Genomic DNA, 18,416 nt, shown 5'->3' on the forward strand with positions numbered 1-18,416 from the left:
AAATGAATAAGTAAAATCTTAAAAAAAAAAAAAAGAGTTGGGTGCATAACCAGCCGAGCCACCCAGGTGCCCCTGGGTGTTGGAAGTTTAGATGAGATAACACATATATAAAGCCCTATGTGTGGTGCCTGGCACATTGGATGCACTCACTGCAATTAATATTCCTTCATTTGATAATTTGGTAAGTGAAGACGAAGAAAATACAGATTCTTGGTCAAATATCCCCCAGCAGCGTTGGCTACAGTCACAATTCTCTGAATGTGGAGAGGGGAGTGCACGTGTGGGGTACAATTTTACACAACACATGGCATGTCCCACGTGGGGATGGGACAGAGATCATAATAGCTGGGACTAGCTGATGGAACACATCAAAAATGCAGATTGTGCTCCATACTGACAACACTCTAAAAAATGGGAGCTGTCCATGGGGCGCCTGGGTGGCTCAGTCGTTAAGCGTCTGCCTTCGGCTCAGGTCATGATCCCAGGGTCCTGGGATCGAGTCCCACATCCGGCTCCCTGCTCAGCGGGAAGCCTGCTTCTCCCTCTCCCACTCCCCCTGCTTGTGTTCCCTCTCTCGCTGTTGTCTCTCTCTGTCAAATAAATAAAATCTTTAAATAAATAAATAAAAATTAAAAATTAAAAATTAAAAATGGGAGCTGTCCAACAGACTGTGTTGGGCAGAGGCCCTCGCGGCTGCCAGTGTCCCAGTGGAGGCTGAGAAACAGTGTTGCTAGAAGGGAGGCCGGCCTGCGCTCAAGGTTGGATAGATGTGCTTACTCCCCTTCAGAGCTCCCGGCTGCAGTGCTGGCTTCCCGGGAGCCCCTCCTTAGCAGTCTTAACCTTCACTCCCACCCAAGGAGCTTCCAGGGCCAAGTCTCCCTTAACACGTGCGGCGAGTGCAAATAAAAATATATTCCGGTAGATGGAAACTGTTCGGCAGCCTCCCCTGTTCTGGGCCGAGAAGAATAATTCTGGGATTGTTTTACCACACACACAGGGGTGTAAAGAATTCCTCTTACACACCCACTCAGGGCACAGAAGAGGCCTCTTGTTGAGGTGCCGACATCAGGCTTGGATTTTGGTCAAGACCAGAAATTTAGGCCTCCGGCGATGGCCCACACTCAGGAAGGATCAGCATGAAATGAGCAGAATTCAAGTCCTCCTAAGTGAATAAGCTCCCCTGACTCCCCTCACCCCCCAAAATACACCAGACCCATGCAAGAGGAAGCACACAGGCATGCTGCAAAGTGCATGCACACACACACCCCCGCAGGGCACCCATCTGACCTGCTGGCTCAATAGGAGGCTGGGCCCTATTGAGAAAATGTGGGAATATGGGAGCCTGGCCATTTTCTGAGGTTTGGCAAGGAAAAACAGGAAGGCAACAGGACTTGAAACTTGCTACACATCTCTTACACCGAACCGATCTTGCTGACTCACATAAAATCCAACTGGCCTGCCTTACAAACTAATCATGTACCCTATTTAGGATTTCTCACTTCAAATCAAGCTTGTGTCAATCCCTAATGCGCAAAATAGCTAACTTTGTGAGATCTCAAGAAATAGTCCTGATTCAGAAACTAGAACCATATTTTTAATACATGACATAGATGTGCATTTTTATTTTATTATTTTTTTTAAAAAGCAGGACAATATTTTAAGGAGAGAAGATAAGGTGAGTTTGATCTGGCAGATCCTGGGCCCTGTAATGTATTATTATATGGATTAAAAAAAAAAAAAACCTCTGGTAATGTATACATCACATAAAAGTGACCATTTTTATCATTTTTAAGTGTTGTATGTGGACTTTTAAGTCCTCAGGCCTCTACCTCTCACTGATAGTAAACGCAGCCAGCCCCTCCAAACAAGGAGGCCTGTTTATTTGGCAAACTGAATTCGCAAGCAATCTGCATCTCTGCTTTCTGGAATCACAATCCCTGTTTTCAGAGATCCCAAGAGGAGTTAAAACTGTTTCTAATTTCCTATATTAGTTACAATTTCTCTAATGATCCTTGAGTAATCTGAATCCCATCAGCCCAGAGACACAAACACGGCCCCCTAATTCAGGTTGAATTCAGGCTGTAGCTCAACTCTCTGAAATCCCTACAGGGCAAGAAGACTGAGAAATGAATAAAATTGCAATGCAGGCCTTGGTGGGAGAGCCCACAGGCTAAGATGGGTTAAAGGACTGATAAACCCTGAGTTACAGGTTCAAGTGCATCAGTATGGCTTGCTAACGTTTCTGTCTGTCCCTTCTTGATATGCAGTGAGCCGCAGGCTGGATCTCCAACATCTGGGGGTCCTTCCTGGGCTTCTCAGCTCAGAGGTTGAAAAAACCAAGGGAATTGTTCTAGAGACCTCAAGAGTTGATGCTCCTCCTTTTCTTGTCTCATGAATAAAGACAAGAGGAGAAGGCAAGAGGGAGAACGGGAACCCAACTTCTGTTCAGCGGTATCATACCAGTACTATAATACCTAGAGATGCTAAAAGTTTTGGAAGAAACCGATGTCATCACTTTTTAAATAACCTGTACCCATACGATGATACACAAGTATATAATGCTGCTCAGCTTATGAATAATTCCTTCATCACTGCCCAGGTGTATTCGTTTTCTGTGGCAACTATAACAAATGACCACAAATCTAGTAAAACAGCAGAAATATATTCTCTCACAGTTCTGGAAGCCAGAAGCCGAAATCAGTATGACTGGGCTAAGATCAAGATGTCAACAGGGCCATACCTCCTCCAGAGCCTGGAGGGGAGAACCCATTCCTGTCTCTTCCAGCTCCTGATGGCTGGGTTGTGGCCCACCTCCCTCTAGTCTCCTGAGATGTGTGTAACCTCCCTCTGCCTCCCTCTTACAAGGACACTTGTGATAGCATTTGGGCCCATCCTGATAACCTAGGATAATCTTCCCATCTCATGGTTCTTTACTTCCATCTACAAAGCCCCTTTTTCAGATAATGTTTCCAGGTTATAGGATTAGGACCTGGTATCTTTAGGGGGCATTACGAGCCTCCTACACCATGTAAGGCAAGGTACAGCAGCCCCACTTAGCAGAAGAGGAGTCTAAGCGAAGAGAAACACAAAATGCTATTTCACCATGCGTACCAATTGCCAAAATAACAAAAGTCTTCCAGACTGGTGGATCAATAATGCTGTGTAGTTGGGGGGTGGTGCCATGCAGACAGGAGAAAGGGCGGGGGGCACAGCAGAGCCAGTGGCACTGATGGTGGTCTTGTCGGTGGGGTTGATGCAGATATCCCTGGACAGGCCACGGTGGGAAGTGCTGGTAGCAAGGCATGGACCCAGCTGAGAGGTACTCAGTTGGATGCAGCAAAGCACTGGGCCCTAGGTCTTACAGACTATGACTTAATGGAGAAAGCACTGCAAGAGTGTGATGAATTTTCCTGAGGTCAAATCATGGCTCAGATGGGGGCATCATTTAGCTCGTGATGACCACACCAAACACAAGGTCACACCAAAACTTCTCAAGACTGAAAAATTATTGGGAAATTGTGACAATCTATGTCACCTGGAAGGCAGTTTATGATAGACCCCATATAATTCACTTTAAAGAATGATATGTTTAAAACTTAGGCTCATATACTAGTTTCAATTACTGGACCAGTTGTGAAACATTTTTTGACACTGAGTGTCGCCTCTAACCCTCAGTGACAGAGCTCTTGGTCAGGGGTATGTGGACTCTAGGCTCTAGGGCGGGGAGAGGAAATAGTCGCTGAATGCGTTTCTCCAGATGTATTCGATGGTTTCCCTGCTTCTGCTGGCTGCATTCCGGTGGCTGGATGTTCTCTCTGAGGTCTTTTAGTTCCTTGTCTGTTCCCATCATTCTGGAATCCACTGAACTGTGAAGTCCTGTCTCTACTTCTCCGGAGAAGCTGAGCAAAGGGGAGTGTTCCTGTTGACTTGCCCTGTCGGGAGAATGGCGTAGGACAGGAGCAGCGAGCCAGGGAGGCTGGCCAGGAACTTCAGCTCTAAGGACCATGGACCAGGAGGTGGCATGGCTCTGCCAAACCCCACTTCGGGATGATGGTCAAGGTAATGAGCCGCCATGAGCCTCAGTTTCCCCCTTTGCACAACGGTGATAAGAAGCCTGCCTCAAAGAGTTGTTGCCTGGGTCAAGTGACAACGCACAGGTTTTCAAGTGCTTATTTCTGAGTTGTAAGGTTTGACTGCTGTCTTAGGGCTTGCTTTCTGTATTCTGTAATTTATACACAACGAGCACATACATTTTTTCAAATAACAAAGCTGTTCTACAAAAGGAAAAAAAAGGAAGGGAGGAGCATCATGTAGGGTGCAAACCTTGCCCATTACAACTCCTGGATGAAGCCACAGTCAACTCGGGAAATGGTTCTGGCGCCCTGACCTTGACTTCTGAAGAGTAACGGCTGTTCCTAGGCCCAGCACTTACAGAGAGAGGCTCATCTCATGCTCCAACACTATTAGACAGAGATTCTTGATATTAACCATGGGATAGAAAAGTGAGGGGATCTGCCAAGGCTACACAGGCAGGATTTGAACCCAGCCTTGGGGTTTTAGGGCCTGCACGCTGAAGGACTACTTTCTCCTGGGTGCCGGTCAGCTTTGGGGCCTAGGAACGCCCCAGGAATGCCCTCACATCATCCCTTTGCTGCCACCTTCAGGAAGGGCTGATCTCTGGCAGCAATCTACTAGCAGTGCAAGCCAATCAGGGCCTTCCCAGGCTGCCAGCTGAAGGGGCTCCAGCTTGGATACCCTGCAATTGGGTCCTCCCCGAAGGGGGAGAGAGAGTGAGGCTGGCCGGGATGCGATCTCCTGCGGCAGGTGCCCCGGGAAGATTTATCTCACACACCTGAGGGCTGCCCTGGCTCCCCTGGGTGCTGCTGGTGGACGGTGATGGCCCAAAGGGGCAGGACGCACCCAGCACTGCGAGTTGGAGACCTGGTTTCCACCCCTGGCTTTGCCACCAATCAGTCGTATGGCCTGAGGAATGCCATCCCCTCTCTTGGGATCTGGGAAATAGAAAGGCCTCCAGGCCTCACTCTCATTCTCTCCGTGTCTCACCTTCTCAAGTAAAGAGCTTAGTGTTAAAAATGGCATCCAGGAGCATTAAAAATAAATCCCCATTTTCTGTGGCAAAGGCTTGAGTTCCATCTCATCGCTCCACAGGCCTCCTGAGTCTGGTATTTTTATTTCCCTCAAAATAACCTTTTCAAAAGACACCTGCAAACTACCACACTGGCCTTTCTGTGGAGAGGACACTTTTATGTTCGGCAGGGAGTTGCCATTAGGACACATCACAGCAGAGCTTAGACAGGCCCCCAGGAAGACCTGATGCCACGGGAAAGCCACAGAGCAAGTGTCTAATCCAGGGACATCCCGAGACGCCAAGCCTCACAGAGACCCTTGGCCAGGGGAGGGTCTGTGGCTCCCCAGGAAACTCTTCATAACTTTTTGATTATCACTCATGTGAATCACAAGGAGACTTTCACGGGTTCACTTGGATGCTTTGGCCAAGAACCAAGAAGAGGAAAAAAACTGGCTTTTAAAAGCACATGATTTGTGTAAAATAATTCAGGTCTAAATCTGTCTGGGCTGGAGCTGCTATCACCAATTTCCACAGACTTGGTGGCTGAAGGTGACAGAACTTTATTCTCTTTATATTTCAGACTTGCTCTGTGATGGCCCCAGCAGTGATGGCAACAAATTCTTTCAAGGTTGAGGGGACCAGGAAGCGGCAGAATCTCGGAGGCAGATACACCTTTGTGGGAAATGGAAGCAGAGTCAGGACTCCTCAAAGAAAAGGAACTTTGCGGACCATCCAATCCAGGAACAGTAAGCAGTTTCCACTTCCGGTGTCAACCCCAAGTGATGGATTGGTAAGCAGTTTCTTGGGATGCTTGTGTTTCTGAGCCCAAGTGGAAGGAGTGCTGTATTAGTTTTCCCTGAGCCACTGTAACAAATTACCATAAGCACGGTGCATTTACACCGTAATGGCTCACAGTTCTGGAGGCCGAAGCCTCAGCTCAAGGTGCTGGCAGGGCCATGTTCCCTCTGAAGGCTCCAGGGTAGACTCCTTCTTTGCATCTTCCAGCTCCAGGTGGTACCTGGCGCTCCTTGGTTATGGCAGCATCATTCCAACCTCTGCCTCTGTCTTTACATGGCCCTCTGCGTATAAACCTCCCTCTCCTTTCTCTTATAAGACACCAGTCAGGCGCCTGGGTGGCTCAGTTGGTTAAGAGACCGCCTTCAGCTCAGGTCACGATCCTCGAGTCCTGGGGTCGAGACCCGCATTGGGTTGCGTGCTCGGCAGGGAGTCTGCTTCTCCCTCTGACCCTCCCCTCTCTCGTGCTCTCTCTCTCTCTCATTCTCTCTCTCTCTCAAATAAATAAATAAAATCTTTAAAAAAAAATAAAATTAAATTAAAAAAAAAATAGGGCGCCTGGGTGGCTCAGTTGGTTAAGCGACTGCCTTCGGCTCAGGTCATGATCCTGGAGTCCCGGGATCGAGTCCTGCATTGGGCTCCCTGCTCAGCGGGGGGTCTGCTTCATCCTCTGACCCTCCTCCCTCTCATGCTCTCTGTCTCTCATTCTCTCTCTCTCAAATAAATAAAATCTTAACAAAATAAAAAAAGACACCAGTCATCGGATTTAGGGCTCCCCTTAAATCTAGGCTGATATCATTTCAAGATCCTTACCTAATTCAATCTATAAAGATCCTATTTCCAAATAAGGTCACACGCTGGGGTTCTGGGTAGACCGGAATTTTGGTGGATGCTCAGATCAACCCAGTGCCAGTGCTGTGATGGTTCAGCAAGCCTGACGTGGGTTCGGGACTGAGCAGGGACAGTAGTCCTGCTTTGCATCTGCCATCCCCATCTAGCCCAAGCCCAGAGCTTTATAGATGATGGAATTGAGGCCCAGAGAATAAAAGACTGCTGACCAGGGTCATGTAAATAGAGAATGACACAGGAGACAAGAATGAAGAAAGAAGGTGATACAGAGGTGGGGTAGGGGTGGGATGGCTCGGGATAAAATTATTATTTTAATTGTGGGATAACTGAGAAGGGCATCTTTGCATTTGACCGTTGTCCAAAGAGGGTCTAGATGGGGCAAAAAATGATCACCAGCCAATTAGAGAGAAAATCTGGCAGCCCTGGAAGAATTAATACCTCTGAGGATCAGTTTGCAGGAGACTGTTCACCTTTTTTTGGCCAAAGGAATGAGAGCTCCGCTCAGCGGGCAAAATCCTTTCCAGACTGGTCCCTGAAAGCATCGTGCGTACAGATGCCTGCCGGTTGCCATGGTAAATGATGCTGATCTGAAGAAATGAATAACGTGAGCGTTGGGGGCGACAGTGGGATTACTCAGACTGTGGCAAGAGAGGCGTCAAGGAGAGCCCAGAGCAGAGGAGGGAGAAGGCTCCATTCCTTCAGCTTTGGTCCACTCTGTCTGCCCCTGCAGGCTGCGTTCTAACCAGATCCACCGCGAGCATCAGGTAAGGGACATAAATGGCTCTTCTTGGAAATGGAAATGGTTTTTCCTTTCACACTCTGCTTGGCGGAGGGCCAGGCAACGGCAATATGAATAGCTAAAAATAGGGGGAATTTAGAAACAGAAGCAGAGAAAGAAAAGCAAATAAGGGAGACTGATCTGGTCCCCAAAGCTGAAGATGCTGCCCCAGTGTCTTGCCAGAAAGCTCTTAAAAATGTCTGCTGTAGAGAACTCAGTCTGCAAAGACAGCCAGCAGCAGATGCGAAGCAAACAGGGGAAAAGATGCAAGAGAAAAAAAAAACCCCAGGATTCCTGGTCACCCCTGATGGAAGGGCTTTACAAAGGCCATTGCCTCTGTATTATAAGAAATGAATTAAGCTCTTCTCATTGTGGTCAGAAGTGTGTTTATAGGGATGGGTCGGGTGGAGGGGATGGGGGAGGTCATGAGAAGGGAGACTGACGAAGGGGGCGCAAACACTCTCCTTTGCAATGACCTTCCCCGGAGGGGTCTGAGCACACCTGTCTTGTCCCTTTCATTCCCCATGTTTCTGGGAAGAAATTTCCAACCAAACTGAAGGGAACTCTTCCCCTTCCTGAGCATTTCAGTTCACTGTCATCCTTAGAGAAGAAAAACAAGGATTGAAAAATCGCTCAGTGCTGTGCATCTTTCTGCAGCCCACCTCCTCTAGGGAAATGGCCATGAAAATAGAAGTTCGGAGGGAGGCAGGGAGGAGAGAGCGCAGCTTGTAATAGAAATCAGTTTGGCTTCACATCCAGTTCAGGTTAAAATCTGGCTGATGGGTTTTTACTGGGTCATTAAAATCTAAAACGCAGGCTTCTGCATTTCACGTGAGACAGGAAGGGCAGAGAACAGGGCTGGGTGAGACCTGTACATGAACAGACACACAGGCTGAGTGAATATGGCTGCCCCTCATTTTTAGATCAGGGGAAATTCAGTGGAGGGGAAACTCTCTCTCTCAAAGAGATAGCATTTAAGAGAAACTAAAAAGCTTGAAGATGGTGCTCTCTTACCAAAGCGGGAGGGGTGGTAATCTGAAGAGGGCTCATTTGATTTGTGGAAAAACAGCAACCGGGTCTTAGTGCCAGCACCTCATTTTGCAAAAACGTGCTGTAACTAAACCCAGCAGCCTTGCATTTGGAAATGTAGCAGTTAAGTGGCTTTGAGTCTACCTGTTAGCTGAGTGACCTCAGATTGCTCATCTGTAAAATGGGGATCTAGCTCAGAGGGCCTGATGAAGACTAAGGGAAATTTGTTACGGTATGTGAGCATCTAGCATGACACATACTAGATGTGGCATAGCAACCACTCACTAACAGGTGGTGATTACTCTCATTATTAACACTCACAGTACCAGAGGTATTAAGTAGCAGCATTTATGCTGGTATTAGGAGCTGATTGCCTTGACCTACACAACTAATTTCCTGGGTACCTTCGGCCTTGAACACACAAACAAAGAAACAAAACATGAGCAGAGGCTTTGGGGAGAAATCAGCTGCCAAGGAGTGATGACGCAAATCTCCTCTCTCATGGGCAACAGAACTGGGAGGCTAAAAAAGCAGTGGGCAGAATGTTCTAGATGACTGAGCTCACAGCACTGCGAGCAGAAGGTCCAGAAGGGATATTGTAGGTGACATAACTGTCTGACTTGGAGGTCGCAGAGCTGTGGTGACTCATGTGGGCACATTAATTGGGTTATCTGATTTCTTTTATGGCCTTTCTTCCTTTTTTAAAGGCTTGGAAACAATGTTGTATCTAAGGGATCGGAGCCAGGGCAGGATGAGGCTGGGGGATGTCAGGCCTGCAGGACACAGGCTTTGACACGAGACAGCCCTGATGTGAACTTGTGTTCTGTTATTTCTTAGCTACTCCTTAGCTGAGTAACGTAACCTCTTTGCCCTCCATTTCTTTGTAAAACAGGGGCAATCTTAGTCCCCGTCGTGAATGTTCAATATACGGTGGTTATGAATATCATACATAAATGCTTCAATAGGGGATGTCATTTTCCACTTTGATTCTGGTTCTAGAATCAGGATGAACATCGAAGTTGGGAACGTCTCTCATACAGGAGCCATCATTTCCTGGTCGTCCTCAGAGCCCTGCCTGGAGGACTATTACCATATTATGTACAGGCCCAACTGGAACAGCATCTTCTCCGGCTATCTGCGTTACAGCTTCCACCACGAGGAGAAGGTGCCCCGAACAATCAGCTCCGTGGTGCTGGAACACCTGGCACCTTCCACTCTCTACTTCCTGTGCATCAGCTGCAAGAAGGCTGCCTTCCCCTACAGGCACTACTGCACCATGTTCCATACCCTGGATAAGAGTCCACTGGCGGCCGGGAGCTCCCTGGTGGACCCCCAAATCTCCCTGTGGGTGTTGATGGCCATTCTACTGGCCTGCTTCACAGCCGTCTTAGCTTTCATCTGCCTCCAGTTCTGGTGCATTCGTTGCCACGAGCCTCGATGGTCTTACCGAGCTGGCCACATGGAGGAAGCCAATGGGTTGGTGAGATGGCCAGAGGAGGCCCCCGCACTTGGGCAGAGAGAGGAAGACCTGCAAGGGCTCCCCCTGGTGGAAATGCCACGCAAGAACTCCGGCGCTGAAGCAGAAGCAGAAGCAGAAGCCGAAGGGGAAGCCAACGAGGATGATGCAGCTGACCAGGATGCCGCCAATCAGGATGTTCCTGACGTGGGTGCCTTGCTGAGGGGCGGTGGTGGTGATCATCCTGCCATGCTGCCTCATTTTAGGGAGTGAGAGGTAGGGAGGAGGCGGCCCGCGCGTTGTGTAGCTTAAAGCCCTCCATACAGTAGATCTTTTGTAAAAATGTGTCCCTAGACCACCCATTTGCCTCCCCTCAACTGTCAGTGCTCTTGTGGATCATCCGGGTTGGATGAATGCCCTATGACAAAGCTTCTCAAGCTAGAAAGCATATACCCCCACAGTATGCCAAAGGAGAAACATGGTGTCTCTCAGGAGTGTCCATTTAGGGGAGCCCAGTTAGGAATGAAAAACATTATTTTAATGTTAAAACAAACATGAATATATCATGGCATAGAAAGCAAAATTTGCATGACTTAATAAAACACAGTACTTCGAGGAAACTTTTGAGTTGAAGATGGGCTCTCCCGGTTATGCTTTCAGTCAGCTGAGGCAGACATCCAGTCCCCTCTGCTGTTGAGGGGACTATTTTGGAAAGATTGAGAAGCCTTGCTCCACAGTGTTTTCCAGCTTTCGGACAATCACATACCACCTCGTACCCCATCTCCATTTTGTTTAAACCATAGACTATCTTTACTATTATTAACAATATTTTTCTTTAAATCGACTCATTTTTAAAACTTAAACTTATCTTAAAAGACAGACTTATATGACTCCATAAATGAAAAACCAGCACCCTCCTGCTATAAGTAGAAGAGACATAAGAATAAATATAATGAAAACAAAGTAACATTAAGTTTGACTTAGATTCTATTGCCTACTGAAGACTCTGAGCTTAATTAAGGTCTGCTCTCTTAGCTTCGATAAAAAAAGAAAATGGAAAGGAGAAGGTATTAAAGACATATAAGCATCAACATAAATGTGTCTTTCTCCTTGTTATAATCACAAGGTTTGTAAGAGACTTGGAAAGGGAGGTGTTGTTCTTACTTTGTGAGTCAGAGTCGTTCAATGACATGTCTGAACTATCAGAAATGCTGGCTCAAAGTGTCCCTTGTGTTGAGAAAGCTGCCTTGACCAGACTGGCTGTCCTGGAGAGGACATCCACACTGTCCCAGCATCATCCCAAGACCTTCTAAGCCCACCTGTAGGCCCAAGTGGTGGGAGCTCATTGGTTCACCACACTTCCCAATCTAGGGCTCCCCAAACTAGAGGAGTACCTTTGCTTATATGTATTCAGTGGTTCTTCTGAGTCCATCTGTGCTTACTTTTTGAAAATGGGGTCAAAGGTAGCCATTTCTATTCCATCACAAATAAAAATGCTGGCTTTGTTGTGGACACGTTTCGCTCTTACAGTGGCATTCTTCCCCTTCAAACCCACCGGGTAAGAGATAGATCTCCTACATCTATCATAGTGTTGGTGAGACTCTGTGAACACTGCCCCCTGTATCCACCATGGGTGTAGAAATTTGAGGAGGGGAGACATGATGTCCGTTTTAATCTCTGATATATCCCCAGCATGCAGAATCTAGCCCCATGTCTGGCTTATTGTGGGCACTTCATAAATGTCTGTTTAATGAATGGCAAAGGACTGAAGGTCTAGAACAGGGCACCATTTGGGAGGCCTGGTTAGTGTTAGGATGTGTATTGGGAACAAAGCGGCAAAGAGATGGGAAAAGATCTGTCTCTCGGCACTAGCTCCAGCCCTCTGGGATTTCCTTCAAAACTCCACCTTCCCAATTGCTTCCTGCTGGCAAAACCCTTGCCTTTCTGGAACACAAAATCCCAGAATCACACGACCATACTGCAATGAATCAGCTGAGCAACAGGAGGAGAGAGGATGAAGATGAGAAGCCCCACGCACCTGTGTCCCTGCTCACCTCCGTGAAATCCCCCCAAATAATTCCCACCCAAGAACCACCCCTGCCGGGTCTGCTTCACCCCCATCCTGGCTAGCTGTGCACAAATAAAGATAAATATACTCGCAGTTGTTTCTGCCTGGATCTCACTGCTGTCTCTCTATCTCTGCACCTTTTTACTTTTCTGATTTGGGGAACACTTTTCTAATTGCTGTTGCTCACTAGTCTTAGGAGTAGGACACAGGCAAGACTACTCACCTTGGATCCATAGAGGTAATAAGGCTGGACGTTGGCGGGCTTATCTCTTTGCGGTTCTTGGGTGAAAGGAATGGCAGTTCGAACAAAACTAGTAGAGGAAAAGAGAACGGGCGGGAGTTAACTGGGTCCTGAGAGCATTCTTCATGGGACACAACCTAGCCGGAGCCCTTCCTGACCAGGTGCAACCGCAGTGTTTCTAGGTGGTTGTCTATAAAGGTACTAAACTCTTACGACATACACCCATTCATTTGCCTACTGTCTCCTTCCCATAGGTGGAAAAACCATAGTCCAGATTCCCAGGCTAGCCTCTGGGCTATGGCCGCTCACAAGGACAGTAGGCAAGAAAGACAACTGGCTGGACCTGCAAATGGCCTTCTCTGGGGCTCTGATCCTTCCCCCCGCCCCGCCCAGGTTGGCTTCTTAAGAGCAGGGTTCCACAAACTCTTTCTGTAAAGGCCCAGATAGCAAGTATTCTCAGCTTTGCAAGCCAGATGGTCTCTGTCACCATTACTCAACTGTGCTGGTAGCGTGAAGTGCCCATAAATAACTGTAGATGAATGAGCATGGCTGGGTTCCAGTAAAACTTTACGAATTTCAAATGATTTTTCACTTGTCATCAAACTATAATTTTTTGGATTTTTTCCCCCCAGCCATTCAAAAATGTTAATCGCATTCTTTGCTCCTGGGTTGTACAGAGACGGCTGGCAACAAGATGTGGCTTGTGGGCGATGGCCTGCAGACCTCTGCTCAAGAGGATTTAAAGTCCCAGATCTTTACAGAATCAGAAGTCTGTCTTGCTAAATGTGTGGATTCAGGCTCATGTGTGGTTTCCTCCCAGGTCCTTCTATTCATTCAGCACATATTTATTTAATACTGGTCGTGAGCCAGGCCCTGAGGGTACCGAGAGGACCGGTAAACACATGCATGTTTGTGTAACCTAATGTACTTGTTTTGTGGGTGAATACATCTCCCATCCTCCATCAGGTTTTGAACTTCTGTGAGGATAAGGGATTAAGTCTTGTCCTCACCTCGGTGCCTGACGCAGGGCTATGTGCACCCTGCAGGAGATATACGCCACTTTGTCATGCATCCGTGTGCCTATTTTGCCCAAACGTATTCATGTACGTGGATACTGTCATAAAAGTACCATCTGCTCATAAAGCACCACGTGTGCTCCTAGGTTGGACTATGGAGTAGTGCACAGCCAGCTCCTGCTTCCTCCTGGGTCCTGCGCGATCTTTCATGGCACCGCCTCTTCCCATGGGCTCCACCCTCACCACGCACTCTCGGCTCCTTGGAGACTTTGCCTGGAATATTCTTCTCCTGTCTTTTCACCTTATTTACTCCTATTTATCCTTCACATCTCTGCTCAAGCATTACTTGTCAGAGGAGGAAGCCTCTCTTGAGCTTCCCATCACTTCCCAGGCCGGATCAGGTGGTGGTGTTTTCTCTCTCATGACTGGGGCTTTCCTCCATCTCCAGATTCACTCTTTCCATTTTTCACCGGCATCCTCCTTGCCTGAAGGCCCTCAGAGGCAGGCTTGTTCATGGTGGCATCCCCGCCTCCAGCACAGAGCCTCCAACCAGGAGGGACTCCACGACACGCCTGTTACAGGAAGGAACCGCTTCCCCGGCCCCCAGCCCACCCCAGCCCCCTTTGCACAGGGACTCCCTTACCGGTTGGTGGACCCGTTGTAGCAATAGTTGGGGAGGAAGTCGAAGTTCAGCTCCCAGAAGACGTGGAGGGTGATGCGGCCGTAGGGGGCGGATACGTTGTGATTGGCCTCCCGGAACATGGCATCGAAGCTGTCCAGGGTCATGTGCTTACACAGCAGCCGGTGCGTGAGCCGGTTGATCTCCAGCAGCCACTCCAGCTCCTGCCAGAGAGAGCCCACGGCTGCTGAGGATGTACACATACACCTCACACGCACCCCACGCGCCCCGCTTCTTCTTACGGATTCCTTTCATGCGGGGGAGAACCCCTCAGACAAGCTCCCGACTGCCGACACGAGACTAGGCCCCCGCGGTGGCATGTGACAACATGCCCTTCTTCAGAGGAGGAATTCCCAGACTGTGCGGAGGAAAGCTGCGTGCCTGCTCTGAGAAGGGGGCCACAGACCATGTACGATTGCCCTGTCTGGGCCCCCTTGGGTGGAGAGCATGCCTGCTTGCTTTCCAGTCTCCATACTGGTGAGGAGAAAGCTTGCTTCTCAGTGTTGCAAGTAAACAAAAGGAAGGTGTGACTGGCTGTCACGAGAGCTGTATCTCCGCCGCGCAGAGAGCCATCCTAAGAGTTATCACTCGCTTAGGACTTACTACTAAGTCAGACCACATGAAACTACTGGTTTTTAGGTTAAATACCATTGAATAAGAGTAGTTTCGTGTGATTCAATTTAATATACGCCAAACTGTATCCTCAGCACTTAATGTGTCTTAACTCATTTAATGCTCAAAAAAACCCTTACTTTATGCATTAGAGAAACTGAGGCTTGGAGAAGTTGAATCACTTGACTCCAAATCCAGAAAGTTGGGCTCCAAAGTCCATATTCTTAACCGCTGTATACTATAGGAATTTTAAAACTAGCTGGGGGCACAATGCCCCCTCCTTTGGATTCCTCCTGGGTCTGCCAGTCACCGGGTTGCTTACATGTTGGCAAAGGTGCAGCTAAAAGCCACGGACCGAGGACTCACGTGAGCTGTGGGCCCTGACTGCTGGGAACCCTACCTTCAGGCAGAGAATGGGAGCAAAGTGGACAATATGCAGACACAACAGGTCACTGCATTTGTTGGCAAGTAAAAGGAGAGTGAAACCCTTTGGGCTAGCTTTAGTCCCTTGCCGTGCTGCTATGAGAAAGAATCAAAGCACAGTCTTCTTTCAAAGCCGTGCTGCTATGAAAAAGAATCAAAGCACAATCAAAGCACAGAGAGAGAAGCCATCCCTCTTTGTGATGCTCTAGGACACTCCCGTATTGTTGTGGTCAAGCCCTCTTTTGAGATGAGTATGATGGCCCCTGTTTCATAGAGGGGACAGATGAGGCTCAGAGAGTGAAGTAACTTGCCTAAAGTCACACAGGGAATATAGAACACGGTTTAGTGTGTGATCCCAGGTCTTCTGATGTCAAGTCACATGTGTTTGGGCCTCTGTGACAGAGCTGCCTGGACTAAAGAAGCAATTTGCTAAGAGACCCCCTTGAACAGTAATGATCAAAGTAAAGATGGTTTGACAATATAAAAACTCCACGAACACTGGCAAGGGCAGTTGACCAGAGGGTGGCCAGGAGGCGGGACAGCCAGAGGGCCAGCTTTAATGGCTGGGATAGGGAGCTCAGGTGTCTACAGTTGGTCATAGGGTGCAGCCCCACACCAGGGAATCAATTTTACTCTCATCAGCCACAAGGCATCCCTCACGCCGGTTGGGGCCTAGAGTGTGGCCAGGTGGAGGCCCCAGACCATGCTTCCAATCTTGGAGCTTTGTCTTTCTGAAACTCAGATGCTATGGCTCTAAATTGGGGGTGCAGAAGTGGATCGAAGCTTGCAAACTTCAATGGCTGCAGAGGCTAGCCAGCTCAGGGAAGAGACACGGGCAGGAGCGGGAGGGATTCCTGGGGCTGGGCTGTCTGTGGCAGAATGTCTGCCCAGAGACGGGGGAGCTGCTACTTAACTCCATAGAGTTGTTAGCTCCTCAGAATGGGCTCAGTGATGACAGAGTTCATAGTCTTTCAAAAGAAGGTCAAAATCTGGATTTTAATTCTGGAATGGCAATTGGAAGAGTAAGTTTCCAGTTATTGTGCACCATGAAGTAAATGAAGGGCAGAAATACCGAATCACCTCTCTGCTTCTGTCTCTTAGGGCCTACCCAGGTGGACTATTAACTTTGTGCCCATTCACTTCAGATGGGTAAAAAAAATGAATGAAATAAAATAAATGGAATAAATGCCAATGATTTTATTTCTAAGCTCCCTGAGGAGTCCCATGGCACACTGAAGTGCCATGTTACCAGGAAGATAACTGCAAGCGAAAAACCAGGGAATGTTCTGTGATTTTAACAGTCTCACAAATGTGTGTCGGCGTTTACAGGGAGACCGAAGGAGGGAGTTCTCAACGCTGCTGATGTGAGACTGCTGGAAACACAGGTCCGCTTCTCCTGCCATACAACAGTACCAAGGTTTCTGACAGGTAATCCAAGCCCTGTTTTGGCCTCAGCCATGTTATTCCGGCCTTCAAATCATAAGAGGGCACTTGCCTCTGGGATGCGGAGCTATGTCCATCAAGCTTGGCGCAGGTTGAAAAGGCCTTTTGAGTGGTTCCGGTGCCTTCTGAGAGGGTCTCAGTTTTCTACAGTAGAGTTGGTTTACTGGGGGCAACGTAGAGAAGCAGAACTGGGGAAATAAAACACCTAATGGGGCAACTTCTGTGAAGGAGTGGAAAGAGCTCTTGGATGGGGACCAGAAAAGCTGAGTGTCAGCCACACGGGACTGCTCACCAGCTCTGTGGCCCCAGGCAGGTGAGAAGACCAGGGGTCTCGAAGTCCGGTGCAGCGAGGCATGGAAGGTCCTACACGGGAATGAGGTGTACCAGTGAGGCTGGCGGCAAGCTGAAGAGAGCACAGCCGGGCTGACAGGATCATCTAGTCATTTCTAGACGATCGCTGCCATCTGGAACGGCTGGGGTGGTGTTGCCAAAGCTTCTGCAGTTTTATTCAAATTCTTCCAAATGTTAAGTGTTGGCTCAAAATTTCAAATATGTTCTGCAGCCTAAACAAAACACAGCCTGCAAGCTTCCAGCCCTCAAATCCAGCATCAGATCTCTCCAAGAATCTATTTGCTCAGCTGTGTAGGATGAGGACGGCTGACTTAAGAAATCTCTGCCACCCTCCCAGCTTGGCATCATCAAGCCGCCTTCCCATCTCAGAACGGAGTTTCCAAGGTGGAGGGAAGGGCTGAAGGGAGCAGATTCCTTGGGCTGTTTCTCAGAAGAGGCAGAAGCTTCTCAGCCAAGGCCAGTAGGAGCCTCCTGACCCCCACAGGAGAGAGCATTCCTGGGGTCTCCTCTTCATGGGCTTCACAGGGAGTGCCTGCTCTCCTGGGGGTTGCTGCCCTCACCTGATAAACACGGGCTTTCACTGCTTGTTTTGAGTTTGTTCTCAACTAAAAGAACATTCAGTGCCTTTCAAGGGATTGGAAGAGGTCATGGACACCCATACACACCCCAGACCAGTTTTTCCATGAGATATGCTCATTCATTACTGGACAGCTAGAAGTTACAGATAAACAACAAAGATGAAAAAAAAATCCCATCACTGCTAACATTCTGGCATAAACAAAGAAAAATCTATTCTTTCCTTCTTTCCTTCCTTCCTTCCTTCCTTCCTTCCTTCCTTCCTTCCTTCCTTCCTTCCTCCCAAGAAAAATCTACTTCTTTAAATAGATCTCCCAGAACATGTGCTATATGAGAGTCTCCTAAAGTAACTGACCCAGGACTTAGGTGGGTAGCTGGGGGCAAGTCCTCACAGGAAATGCTGCCGAAAATTCACCCTGAGAATGTCTCATTGTAGCCCAAAATTTTTATGCTCCTCTCATCTTTTTTTCATAAGCTATTATTTATTAAGTGCAAGTCATCCTTATAAAAACGTTATACTATGATTTCTAACATTCCTCTATCATGTAGATGGGGAAATGACCTTGTAGAAGTTAAATAACTGGCCAAAATTGCCGGCTAGTAAGTGGCAGGGCCAAGACTAGCACCCAAGGTCTTTCTGACTCTAGAGCCCTAGTCCCTAGTCACTTTTTTTTTAAACCACTTTGTCCATTTAAAAAATACTCTTTTTTTAAAAATTTTGAAATAATTTTAGACTTACTTTTCTGTAAGTGAAAAAGCAGAGTTCCTGCATATCCTTGACCCAATTTCCCCAATGTTAACAGCTTACATAACCGTGGCATAATTATCAAAGTAGGAAATTAACGTTGGTCCCGTTCTATTAACTAAATGACACACTTATTCAGATTTCACCAGATTCTCCACGAGGGTCCTTTTTTCTGTTCTATGATTCAATTTGGAATCTCACATTGCCTTTAGTTGTCATTCATTCTTCTTAGTCTTTTCGCAATCACTAACATTTTTCAGTCTTTG

General features: G+C 47.8%; 2 protein-coding genes across 2 annotated transcripts in view; one reads left to right on the forward strand and one right to left on the reverse strand.

Moving 5' to 3' along the window:
* Positions 1 to 18,416, reverse strand: part of CYFIP2 (cytoplasmic FMR1 interacting protein 2) — a 129,060-nt gene that overhangs the window by 44,573 nt on the left and 66,071 nt on the right. Inside the window, exons 22-23 of the mRNA XM_064596609.1 lie at positions 13,965 to 14,164; positions 12,288 to 12,375 (exon numbers count right to left, since the gene is read on the reverse strand). Of these exons, the coding sequence (XP_064452679.1) occupies positions 12,288 to 12,375; positions 13,965 to 14,164 (288 nt within the window). The remainder of the gene's footprint in view (positions 1 to 12,287; positions 12,376 to 13,964; positions 14,165 to 18,416) is intronic.
* FNDC9 (fibronectin type III domain containing 9) lies at positions 9,547 to 10,610 on the forward strand. Its single transcript, XM_045902061.2, has one exon. The coding sequence runs from the start codon at positions 9,547 to 9,549 to the stop codon at positions 10,267 to 10,269; it is 723 nt and encodes a 240-aa protein (XP_045758017.2). The 3' UTR covers positions 10,270 to 10,610.

Source organism: Mirounga angustirostris, unplaced genomic scaffold (assembly GCF_029215605.1).
Source record: "Mirounga angustirostris isolate CCGP_5_RB_7025 unplaced genomic scaffold, mMirAng1.0.hap1 SCAF_7, whole genome shotgun sequence".
Taxonomy (NCBI): Eukaryota; Metazoa; Chordata; class Mammalia; order Carnivora; family Phocidae; genus Mirounga; species Mirounga angustirostris.